Source organism: Cygnus olor, chromosome 2 (genome assembly GCF_009769625.2).
Source record: "Cygnus olor isolate bCygOlo1 chromosome 2, bCygOlo1.pri.v2, whole genome shotgun sequence".
NCBI lineage: Eukaryota > Metazoa > Chordata > Aves > Anseriformes > Anatidae > Cygnus > Cygnus olor.
Genome location: NC_049170.1, coordinates 119661657 through 119673787, shown reverse-complemented (window position 1 = coordinate 119673787; position 12131 = coordinate 119661657). Strand labels below are relative to the sequence as shown.

Below are 12131 nucleotides of genomic sequence, written 5' to 3'. Positions count from 1 at the left end.
GCATCAGTAAGCCCGGCTTTGTTGAGAATTTCCATTGAAAACCTGCGCTTCCAAAAAAGGTAACAAAGAAAACCCCTTTCCTTTTGTCTACAAATATTCTGACTGAATATATAATAAATATATTGACTGAAATATTCTTGTCACCTTGCAGCAAGTAGGGACTGAATGGTAAGGATGCCATTACAGTGACTTTGATAATGCTTCTTTATATCTTAGTGACAATATACATAAAACAGAATTAGTAATAAGACAGGTTGTATGTTACTTTCTCTTTGCTGATCAAAGCATTCAAGATGAACCTGTTCTGCTTGTGTCTGGCAAAAATCTGAAAGAATTCTGAATTTTGAACTGATGGCCAGTTTAACAGTTTCATTAGATGTTTAATTTCTTGATCTCTGTGGCTTTGCCCACCAGATAAATATATAAAATGAATAAAAAAAATAAAGATAGTATTTCCACCGTTTTCTACAGTTATAATCCCAGCCTGCTGGCTATGAATTGTTCACCAAATTAAACACATTTTTCTCCTGAAGGAGATGGGACAGAAAGTGATCCAGAGTGTGACAGGGCTCTTTTCTGAGCCCTAGCTAGTCAAGTAGAAGAGGTCAGTCTAGTAAACAAGCCTTTTGCCTGCAAATAGCTCTCAAATCTGACTATGGGATAAAAGAATCACATAATCAATATTCTAGTCAGGGACAGTACATGTATTAGCACCATTAAAGAAGAAACGATACTGAATACTGCCAAGTGTACCCTACTTGTTTAGGGCATAAGGGCATTTTGTAAGTCTACATAATGCATTTTGTAAGTCTTCTGTTTTCCCTATAAAAACAGGAAAGAGTGATATAACTGACAGCAAGATAGTATCTCCCAGGCTTCCATAAACTTTGGCCAGAATGGGGAATAGACCCAGGAAGTCAACTGCATTTCTATCTTGTCACCTGTTTTGATTCTCATGCTCAAAAGATTATTTGTTCAGTAAAAAAAAAAAAAAAAAAAAAAAAAAAAAAAAAAAAAAAAAAAAAAAGATTTCTTCTCCATCACTTACTGCTATAAAAGGAAAGAAATGAAGCAAAATTAACTAGCTACATGGGAGACAATGTGTAATACAATAGACTTTTCATCTTTAAAATTACTAAAACACAACAAGGAAAATAGTCTAAATAAGCTTTTATGCTTTTGTTTTGAATTTTGTCAGTCAGAAACAGTAACCACTAAGGAAAAACAGAATATCAAGAAACCACATACATTTGATGACCTGTGGGTAGAAAAAAATGTTGTTCTCTCCAATGTTAATGACTGGCTTAGTCTGACCATCTGGCAGGAGACCAACATACATCCCTTTATTTCGCACTGATTCTAGACTTACAGATCCAGCTTCCAAATTCTTCTCAATTTTAAAATGACAGTATTCATCACCCGTGCCCTAAGAAATTGAAAAAAAGAAACATAAATTCAATAATTACATTGATATATATAGGCAAACTGGATGTTTCTTAAGACTTAAATATTACTATCTTCTAATGACAATTCAGATTAAGTTTAGGTACTTCACAATGTGCTGCACTATTACACACACACACATATCCTGTATCTTGGCTCTGTTTAGTCCTTTGTGACCAAAAAGACCAAGCACATAATTCAAGTAAGTGAAAGATCACATATGAAAGTACTCTGAATCATGTTAGGATTTAGGCAAAGTCTAGGATATATTCAAAGGAATTTCCCACTTAATCAGCTTTTAGAGGGTTAGAGAATGTGAAAATATCCATTTCAGACAAAAGAGGATATGTGTATGAATTTATACATAGTGCAGATTTGCTAACCCTACATGATAAAACAACATTTATCAAATATATTTTTCTTTTCACAAACTACTACTACCACTCACTCTTAACATCTTTTCTGCATTTTATAGCATTTACATTAATTTTAAAGCCTTAATCAATCAAAACCTCAGATTTCTCCAAGGATCAGGCTCTTAACAATGATAAGTGGGTATGTTTGTGGATTTAAAAGTACCGTGCACACAAACACAGCTATCACTGTAACAGGGGCTAAGGCACTATGATTCAACTAATTTTCAGAATATGAAAACCTTACTGGACAATAAACAGGAACCGACTATAAAAATTCCAGTTTAATGTGTCTCAGAGAGAACATTCTCTCTCATATATTACAATTTGAACTTAAAAATAAAACTTCAAACTGCTAGAGAGAAACCTGTAGGCTGTACATGAAAAACTCCTCTTCATCCATTGGTGAGAACACTGCTAAAAATGTACAATATTCAGAAAGCCTATATCCAAAATGTGGATCAAATATTCTGATCTCTAATTGGAATATATTTGATTCAATGGCAAAACTCTCATGGATCTCAGACCTGAGTAAGTACACAGCTCTATTTCACACTCACTTGGGTTAAACATCCAAATAAAAATTATGAGTAATTTTAAGAATTTTCACTCATTTTAACACATTGCAAAAAGTTAGCTCTGCATGAAGTTGTTTAAATCTTACTCATTAGTAGTTGTTTTTTTAAATCATCAATTTATTTAGATTAAATAAAACCCCTCAACATGTTTGTATTCTGTCACATTCAAAACAGTTATATCAGTTCTTATTAGCAAACTGACACAGAATTAATAAACACCAAGTCTAATGAGCAAATAATAATGTTCCTCTCTCTGTTTTTGTTTTCTCCTCTCTCAAGTCTAAATATGCATTAGTTAAAGTCCAATTAGGTGGACAATATTATTGGTCCAAGAATTAGAATATTTTAGCCATCCTCCCAACCTAGTTCTATTCCTCCATATACAGGCTACTTATAAGTGGTGAGGTATTTCAAGAAAAATCTGGATGGCTGGTTGACAAAATAATAATAATAAAAAAAAAAATCAGGTTCTTAATTTCAGTCAAAATAGAATCGTTCAGTTAAAGTTAGGATGCCAATATCACTCCAACATCTTCTAAAACAAACTCCCACCAGTATAACTAGTTTAAAATAATGAAATTAATACAACAGAATCTTGACAGAATCATCAGCTATCAAGCAACAAATAACTACATACACATTCTCAATATTTTAAAATATAATCATATTTTCACAATTAAGTGCAAAAGGGACCTGATAGCTTTTATTGCTATATTTTTTTGTCTTTCCTTGGAAAATGAAGGAAAAGATCTGAAAAATCTTAAATCCAAACAATGCTTCCACCACATTTTTATCCAAGCAATTAAAAAATATTTTCTCTTTTCATTAACAATCTAATCATATTATCTGCAGAGGGAAATGCAAAGAACTGCTTACTGTTCCATTACACTGGCCATCTTTGATCTTCAGGTACATTTTTGGGTTTCTCACACTCTCAAACATGCAGACTCCAGAGCCGATTTTATGTACTTTCCAGTAGGATTCCTGCTGCTGCTGACCTGTTCCACTGCAGCTCCCGTCAGGTCTGAGGGACAGAGCCTGGCAGAGACTTGTGTTGAGCAGAATGATGGCACCATGATGAAACACACCCTTCAGATGAGAGACAAGAAGCCCTTTGTCAATAGCACAGCTTTTCTCCACGTTTATCTTTGATATTGATAGAGGTTATTTTAAGCACTTTTTCATGTATTCCCACGTATAAAACATAAGAGAATGTCCAAAGTAATTCAAGCATACATCCAGCCTTTGTATACTTGCTGCATTCTGTGCAGACACCAACCTGAACAGTAGAAACCTTTCCCTGCTCTGCAGGTTCCCTGCTTTTTGTCTTTCAGAAGCACAGCATAATGTTCAGAGCACAAGTAGTGTGGCAAGCTAAGGAACTGTTCTCTTTTCGATTTGAGTAATTTCCCATGCAAGCCCTCCTGTATGTACCTACCTTTCTACTTTTAGAAGGTTTTCTAAAGATTTTGGAGTGACATCTTTTCTTTCTCTGTTGCAGCCCACCCTGTTTGCATATACCAGCTACAGTATCGTCAGCGCTTGCCCCAGGAGAGCAGTAAAGGAAAACTTCAAGTGACGCCTAGTAAACTGTAGTTTAGCTCCACCTGGTGGGCGAGGATCACTCTTTCAGCCTGCAATCCTCAAATCTGATTAGACGTGATCTACTTTTGTAACAGTAAATTTTAGAGAAGTCTTCTTAATTTCTCTCCCCCATCTTACCTTGACATGCAAAACAAATTCTCTGGACAGTCCAGCATATCCTGTTGTGTCATCAGCTACTTTGCCTTGAAGATTGAACGTAACTGTGTGACCTGGGTTCCTGGCTGACTCAAGAATGGCAGAACCATTTGGTTGAAGGTGAACACGGAGCTCACAGCAAGTCTTGTCTTTGCTCTAACATAAACAAAGTAGTAATAATAAGTTATATGAACTATTAAACATGGTAAAATCCAAAACAGAGGGGATCATGATATAGTTTCTGCTTATTTCAAGTTTCTACAATACTATTAGTCTAGTCTTAAAATGTCTTCCTGTTTTCCAGATTCACAGTCCTAATACCGAAGTGCTAAAATTGTGGACTCTGTTGCATTTCAAATCACGGAAATAGTTCACCTTAAAATGACACAAATCTGAAACTAACATGAAAGATACCTGGATATCTCAACTGGGGACAGAGTTAGAATAACAGCCAACAGACTTGGCAAAGATGGATGGAATATAACACTGACAGGAAATTAACTAGTTTAACTATCTGCTACCCTCATTTGCAGGATGGTTCCAAATAATGTTTGTCCTCATCAGTCTATATTGATCTCACAGAAAACAGTTCAAGAAATAAGATTTATATGAAAGAGCAAAGCAACAAAAATATCCATGCTTATCTTCTGAGACTTGCAGACTGTGATCCCACTGGATGAAAGATAAAATATACAGAATATGTATTTAAATATTTTATTAACTCCATCATCATTCTTATTTTTAAATAAAACTAGGATTTTAATAAATGTAAAAATTCTAATAATCTGCCCAATAATTTCAAAGACTTCTGGCTTAGAATCATAGAATCATTCAGGTTGGAAAAGACCTCTAAGATCATCTTGTCCAACCTTTAACCTAGTACTGAAAAGTCCACCACTAAACCGTGCTACTAAGTCCTACATCTACACATTTCTTGAAGACCTTCAGGGATGGTGACTCAACCACTTCCCTGGGCAGCCTATTCCAATGCTGCACTACTCTTTCAGTAAAGAAATTTCTTCTAATATTCAACCTACCCCTCTTTGCCCCTGGTGCAACGTGGTGAGGACATTTCCCCTCATCTTATCACTTGGTCCCCTTACCATATCACTTGCTTACATAATCCCTCAAATTTTCAAAATCAGAACAAATGAATTGAAAGTAGCCCTGCTGATAAGGACTTTAGGATACTGGTGGATGAAAAACTTGGCATGAGTCAGCAACATGCACGTGCAGCCCAGAAAGCCAACCATTTCCTGGGGTGAATCAAAAAAAGTGTGGCCATCAGGGCGGGGGACATGATTGTCCCCCTCTGCTCTGCCCTTGTGAGACCCTACCTGCACTACTGCATTCAGCTCTGGGGCCCCCAGCACAAGGACATGGACCTGTTGGAGAGAGTCCAGAGGAGGGCAAAAGGGATGATCAGAAGGCTGGAGCAACTCTCCTATGATGACAGGTTGAGAGAACTGGGGCTGTTCAGCCTAGAGAAGAGAAGGCTCCAGGGAGACCTTGTTGTGGCCTTCCAATTTTTAAAGGAGTCCTGCAAAAAAGATGGGAAGACACTCTTCCCATCAGGGAGTGTAGTGATAGGACAAGTGGTAACAGCTTTAAAACAAACAAACAAACAAAAACAAACAAAAAAAAAGGTTAGATTTAGACCAAACTTTAGGAAGAAATTCTTCACTATGAGGGTGGTGAAGCACTGGCACAGGTGGCCCAGAGAAGCTGTGGATGCCCCATCCCTGGAACTGTTCAAGGTCAGGCTGGATGGGGCTTTGGGCAACCTGATCTAGTGGGAGGTGTCCCTGCCCATGGCAGGGGGAGCATGGAACTAGGTGATCTTTAAAGATTCTTTCCAACTCAAATCATTCTATGAACTGGTATTTTTAAGACTTCAAATAATCAAACTTTCTAGAGAAAATTTTCACTATCTTCTGAAGCTTCATACTCAGAAAAACTTGTCTATCAGACTCAATCTACTTTCAAATGTAAAGGAAAAAAAAATGATGGATTTCAAAAGTGGTCATGAGCCAGCATACCATCAAAGTGTAATTAAAAGCATATTGTAAGGTCAACTGTAAATTTTATATTGACATTTTGCTTTACATTTACCTATCATTATTCGAAGGACATCAAAAGAGGCTTAAAATAACATTTCTCCCATTCTTTGAGAAGAGGAACGTCTTGCACAACTAAAAACAAGAAAATGGAAATCTAGATTTTCAGTAGGCTGCTCAAACTCATAAAACATGTCAGTATCAAAGCAGAAAAGAGAAAGCTTGAATTTGTGTCTAATTAATGCTCTCTTTGTAGTAAGACACACTGCAAATGTGACAGACTGCAAGGGTCCCCCTGTATCAGAATTACAGTAATGAATAGGAACACTAAAAAGTCCTGCAAGGAGGTCTGGCAGTTTGTCTAGCAGCTTGTCTGGCAGCCTGATGCCATTCCCACTGAGAAATCTAACTCTACTGAGAGTTAGTTCTCTATTCCCTCTAATCCTAATGCAAATCATGTAAGAAAGGAATGGGACCAACTTTGACTATGCGATTATTCCCTAAATAAATAAAGGGAAGAACTAGAAAAAGAGAAACAGTTTCTTCCCTCATCATTAGAAGAGTTTAATCAGAAAGAACGAAATTCTACAGCTCAGTGTGCCTGCTTGCATACTGCAAGTGCTGAGAAAGAAAGGCAATAGTAAGAATATGAAGACGGAACAAACAAACCTGGAATATCTCAATTTGCTTATGACATACAGGTTATTTAGAAAAAGACAAAAAAGGAAAAATGTACATTTAAAATCAGCATTAGAACTGATACTTACACAAAAAGAGGAGATACTAGGGTATTCTACATACTTTGGCAGCATGGGACAAGCAGATATCAATTGGACCTTGGAATGGTCAGATATTCCTGTACCAAGTCATTTATGCTATGAAAAAAATCCATCCAAGAATAAAAAGAAAACTGAGAAAACAAAGCCCTACATCTAAATTTGCCTATCCATTTGTAATTTCCTGGGTTCAGTTCTGCACTTCTTAGCTCCTTATCTGGCTGGAAGCATGATTATGTGTTAGATTAAAAACAACATTATTTTTAATCAATGAAATATTATTACAAAGCAGAAGTCAGTAACAGCATTTCCTACCTTTCCAGTTGCATAGCCATTAACAAGAGCAAGAGCAAGATGTGGTATCTGATGACTGCTGAATATGCATATATTTCCCCTTTTGACAATTACATCAAAAAGACCTAAGAGTTAAATGAAAAAAAATGATAGGAGTATGAAAGTATATTAATTCATACTTCTATTTAATTACAATCAGTGCTTTATCATTTTAAATTATATTATCTCAACAGTTTGACCTCTCCAATCTGTGAATTCCCCTCCTCATTCCTTTTGGAGAGGCTATCTCGAGACAATTATCTAATTCTCTGCCTTGAGGAAAAATCGCTAAGAGCTAATGATAGGGAACAAATTTCTCTTGATCAGCATATATGTTTACAAAAAAAAAATCTGTAAAAAAGAATTGAAGACTACAGTATAATGAACTGGACTATAGCAGCAAATTACATGGTAAATAGCAGATCATGCAAGAAACATAAAGCTCTCATATAGGAAAGCAGAATTCATTTTCTATATATTCATACTAGAATTTTTAATGCAAATCTTGCAGCACAGTTCATGGCTTCTAAAATTTTAAATCTGGCCAATATTCTAAGCAATTGCCTCTTATAGCTACAAAATACTGATGAAAGTTAAAGTAGTGCCATTTTTACTGTTCCCAGCAGCAACAGACTATTGTTTTAAACCGATCTACCAGTACATTGTGTTGCCCTGTTTGCAAGCTGCATCTGTCTCTGGTGGACTCCTGGAGTGTCCACAACATCATATTTTCAGGGTGTCTTCAGGATTATGAGAACTATATAGCCAGAGATCATTGTGCCCATTGGGAAGATGTCAGAAGTTATAAAACACAAATGTATATTCCATCCCTCGGAGCAAGACAGGGATGACACGTAGCTAACACAATGGGTCTCTCTGCTTTCAGATAGAGATAAAGCTTCTTGAGAAATTAAAAAACCTTGAATTAAATCATCACCTAATACAATTTGCCATCAGCATAGTGAAGGGCTTTAAATTATATTGCTTTAGATCTGCTGAAAACAAATAAACAGTTCTACCAGTAACTGAAACATGAAGTTTTCTATTAGGAAAGATAAGTACATAGCTTATGCTGGAGGACTCCAAAGCATGCACAAAGAAGCAGTTGAAAATTTAATGAAAATTTAGACAACAGCTCCCAAGACAGCACTTATGGACTTCTGTTGTACATGACTATCCTAGCCACTCTGTAGATTACTGTTCATTTAAGTAACATATAAATCTGAAAGAAATTGTGAGAGAAAAGTGTTGTTCTAGTGGCAGAAGACTTGCATGGTAGGTGCTTTCATTCATTTTGTACTAGTGTTCTTTTTGTACTCTGAACTATAAAAATAGGAATAGTTATTCCCAGGTGACTACGTCTGTTCCTCTTATATTATGGCAACTTTATAATATTGTTCAGAAAAATCAAGCTCTTTTTATTACTAGTTTAATTTCTAAGTATTACTAAGTCCTTTGGGAGGCTGCAGATCATACCATTATTTTTTCTGACTTCCAGTAGTCATTGCAGATAGGAGATTTGAGTTATTCAGTGTCTGAATCACCAAATACGTTGAACTAAAGGATCCAAAATGGTAACTAATAAAAATAGCTTTACTAAAACAGAGTAACTAACACCCACTTGCAATGTTTATAATATTACTGATCTCCTATGTTATACATCTGAGTTTTCTGGTGCAGCTTTTCCGAGGTGCATTTATAGGCTATGCTAAGGAGTATTTCCCTACTGTCCATGTAGCCTTTGGTGTGTCCTGCAAAATTCTGTTCTACCACTTCCAAAAGCATGCATGTAAGGTCACTAGGAATATGTGAGAAAGGCTGAGCAACTCCACTTTCATGAAAATTTAAAAAATAAATAAATAAAAGTGTGCCTAATATGATACTAGCTATAATAAGTGTTAGTAACATGGTAAGATCGAAGCTGATAAAGAAGAGGAATGCCATTAAAATCAATGACAAGGATGAAACAAAACGATACACATATACATACACTCCCTATGAATAAAATATACCTAGAAAGTTGAACTTATTAGCTTGGATGGATCTAAGATTATGGCTTATGTCTGTGTTTGCCATGGAATTTTCATGGGATCACTCAAGCTACAGATGACAAGAAGTTTCTATTTTGTAAGGGACAATGACAAGATACCATATGAGATTTTTTCATGCTTTATATGTAAACCAAACATATAATTCATGAGTTTTATAGTCGTTAACACAAGTAAAAACTCTAAGGAAAAACATTTTTTATTATAATTATTTATTCCTATTCATTACAGGAATCACTGCATGACATCACAGTGAACTATGAAGTTCTTCTTTCTTGCATCATTTATGCATACATGAAATATACTTTACCATATTTGTTCTTCTTGTCACCAAGAGCATCTACTTTGCTATCTGGACTGAGGCATATGAAACCACCGGTGAGCCTATTGTAAAACTGAAGTGTATTGCCTTTCTGGAATTTCCACTTTTCGGCAGTCCACTGGTTTTGTAAACAAGTAGAAAAGAGTTATGAGAAGATGATAAACAGGAATTTGACATGCTTGAGAATAACTGACATGATATAATTCAAAGCATAATTTGAATTGTTTAAATAAAACTAAGTAAGTTTTAAGGTAAGTCCTTACAGTTTCTTCTCTCTTGAGTTCCAGCTCTTGTCCTGTATAGATAAAAAGCATGTGATTAATTTATAAAGCACCCTTATTCCATTCAGCACAGTCGTGGTGAATCTGAGTTCTCTTCCCTACCAATTTTCACCTACTTCCTGGAAACGTGCTGGCATCTGTCACGGTCAGTTCTCTAGCAATGTTGCCATCATCCTGCCCACTGTCCAGCCATCTGAAAACCAGACACCATTTCAGTAATATAACCACGACTGGCAATTCCCACAGTACTGTATACATGGCATCTGCATACTGACACTTCCTCTTGTTTTTATTAAAGTCTCAAGGTTAACATACTGCAATATAAAAATCCAGCTTTAGTGAAAAGACCTTGACTTTGGCAGAAGTAGGTTTTTTTGTTTGTTTGGCTGGTTTGGGAGTTGTTCACGGGGGGGTTCTTTCTTTCTTTCTTTATGAAACATATAAGTAAACACTTTCCTCAACTGAGATAAAAGAACCTAAGCGAATTATTACAAATAATAGAAGTTGTATTGATCCCAGATCAATAATGAAAGGTGCAGTGGCATAATGTTTGCTCTTCCAGTCTGCAAGAAGGTTACAACAGGATGCAAATTGTGGCATGTCCCACAGATCCCTTTATAAGGATGCAAATCCAACAGAAGCACGGCTTTCACCACATCTAAACTATGCTTTTATAATGCTATTGTACTTGCTTCACATCTTCTTATATAAGTCAAGTCTAACTTCATTTGAGTCTGAAAGATTCACACATAGCAGGAGCAAGATCAAGAATGGCATCAGGCTTTAAGATTAACTAGCACATACCCCATATTTTTCTGCCTGAAATGGATTTGAACTCTCCCTAAATTATGTATGAAACTAGCATTATAGATCTCTTCATAGCAGTTCATCTCATCTAGAATACAGAATCAAAATTAGGTCAGGCAAAGATGAGGTGCTGTATCTGATAGGCAGAAAGCCCCTACTCAAACATAAATCAGCTTCAGTGTGCACATCGCTCACTCTGACCTGTCTCAGACAATTATTTATTCACTCAGAGAATTGAGAGGAGGAAATAGAATTGAGGTGCCACTGGCAAACTGCAGCTAGATTCATACGTGACTGGACTTTTTCATTCCTAGTCTTTGCACTGATCCTTATCAGTTATAATTTTTCCATAAGGTGTTGAGAATTAATCAGGAGTAGATAAAATTGGAAATGAGCTATAGAACAGAAGACTCAGAGCAGTAGCATCTGCAGGGGAAAAATCAGGGAAGGTAGGATTGCTTCAAGGTATGATGCAACCCTGTGACAGTCTGTAAAGCAAATAAAAAGAGATGCGGGCAGATAGCTGTACCTATGATAGCCATTTCACACGATCTTCAAGTCTGATCCTGAACCTTAAGTTAGTCTCCATGCTGGTTTCAGTAAAGTAGGATCAGTCTGCCAGAGAGACAGCAACCTACTCTTCTGAAAAGCCTTTTATCTCAAGACATGGAAGAATGAGTCTGTTGACATCAGGTCCAAAGTGTTGGATATGGAGGAATGTGCCAAAAAAGTACCTTTTATATCATTCACTAGGTGCCAAAATGGAAAGTTGCATGGCAGAAATTTTTATTGTTTTTTCTCTACCTCAAACACACCAGAGGTTTGGGGCAGATGCAACTTAGAGAGCTGTAAAAAGAATTAGATCACTTCAGCTCACTTTTGGATAAATATGTTTGCTTTGACAGGAAGAAACTTTGACAGTTTTCAGAAGAAAGACTATGGGTAATCAGAAATTTATTAAAAACCAAACACCACTGACCTGTGACAAAGAAAAGTATAATCCAGATCTGTTATAGGGTCCTTGATTACAACTTTGTCCAGATACCATCCATTTCCTTTGATTAAAAAAAAAAAAAAAAAAAGTTAATGAGAGATAAATGTAATGAGGTCTTATTTCCTGTGGCTTTCTCTCTTCTACTGGAACTGCAAAGTCTGCAGCTTCACTGGCAGGTTGCTAGAGTCATGGCTGCCCTGCTGGAGAGGAAACTATATGCTCTAGGTACTGTAGAGCTTGCCGATAGGATGGCAAGACGCTAGCTCCCTACTTGACTGTTGTGGCTCTGACTGCGCAATTCTTCTCATTTAGTCATAGTATAAAACTTTTTGGTTTTGC

At 36.3% G+C, this 12131-nt stretch overlaps 1 protein-coding gene across 1 annotated transcript in view; it reads right to left on the bottom strand.

The window, feature by feature from the left end:
* Positions 1–12131, bottom strand: part of RP1 (RP1 axonemal microtubule associated) — a 185036-nt gene that overhangs the window by 142320 nt on the left and 30585 nt on the right. Inside the window, 8 exon segments of the mRNA XM_040547772.1 lie at positions 1249–1426; positions 3311–3523; positions 4157–4330; positions 6103–6131; positions 9699–9828; positions 9974–10005; positions 10108–10184; positions 11778–11853. Of these exon segments, the coding sequence (XP_040403706.1) occupies positions 1249–1426; positions 3311–3523; positions 4157–4330; positions 6103–6131; positions 9699–9828; positions 9974–10005; positions 10108–10184; positions 11778–11853 (909 nt within the window).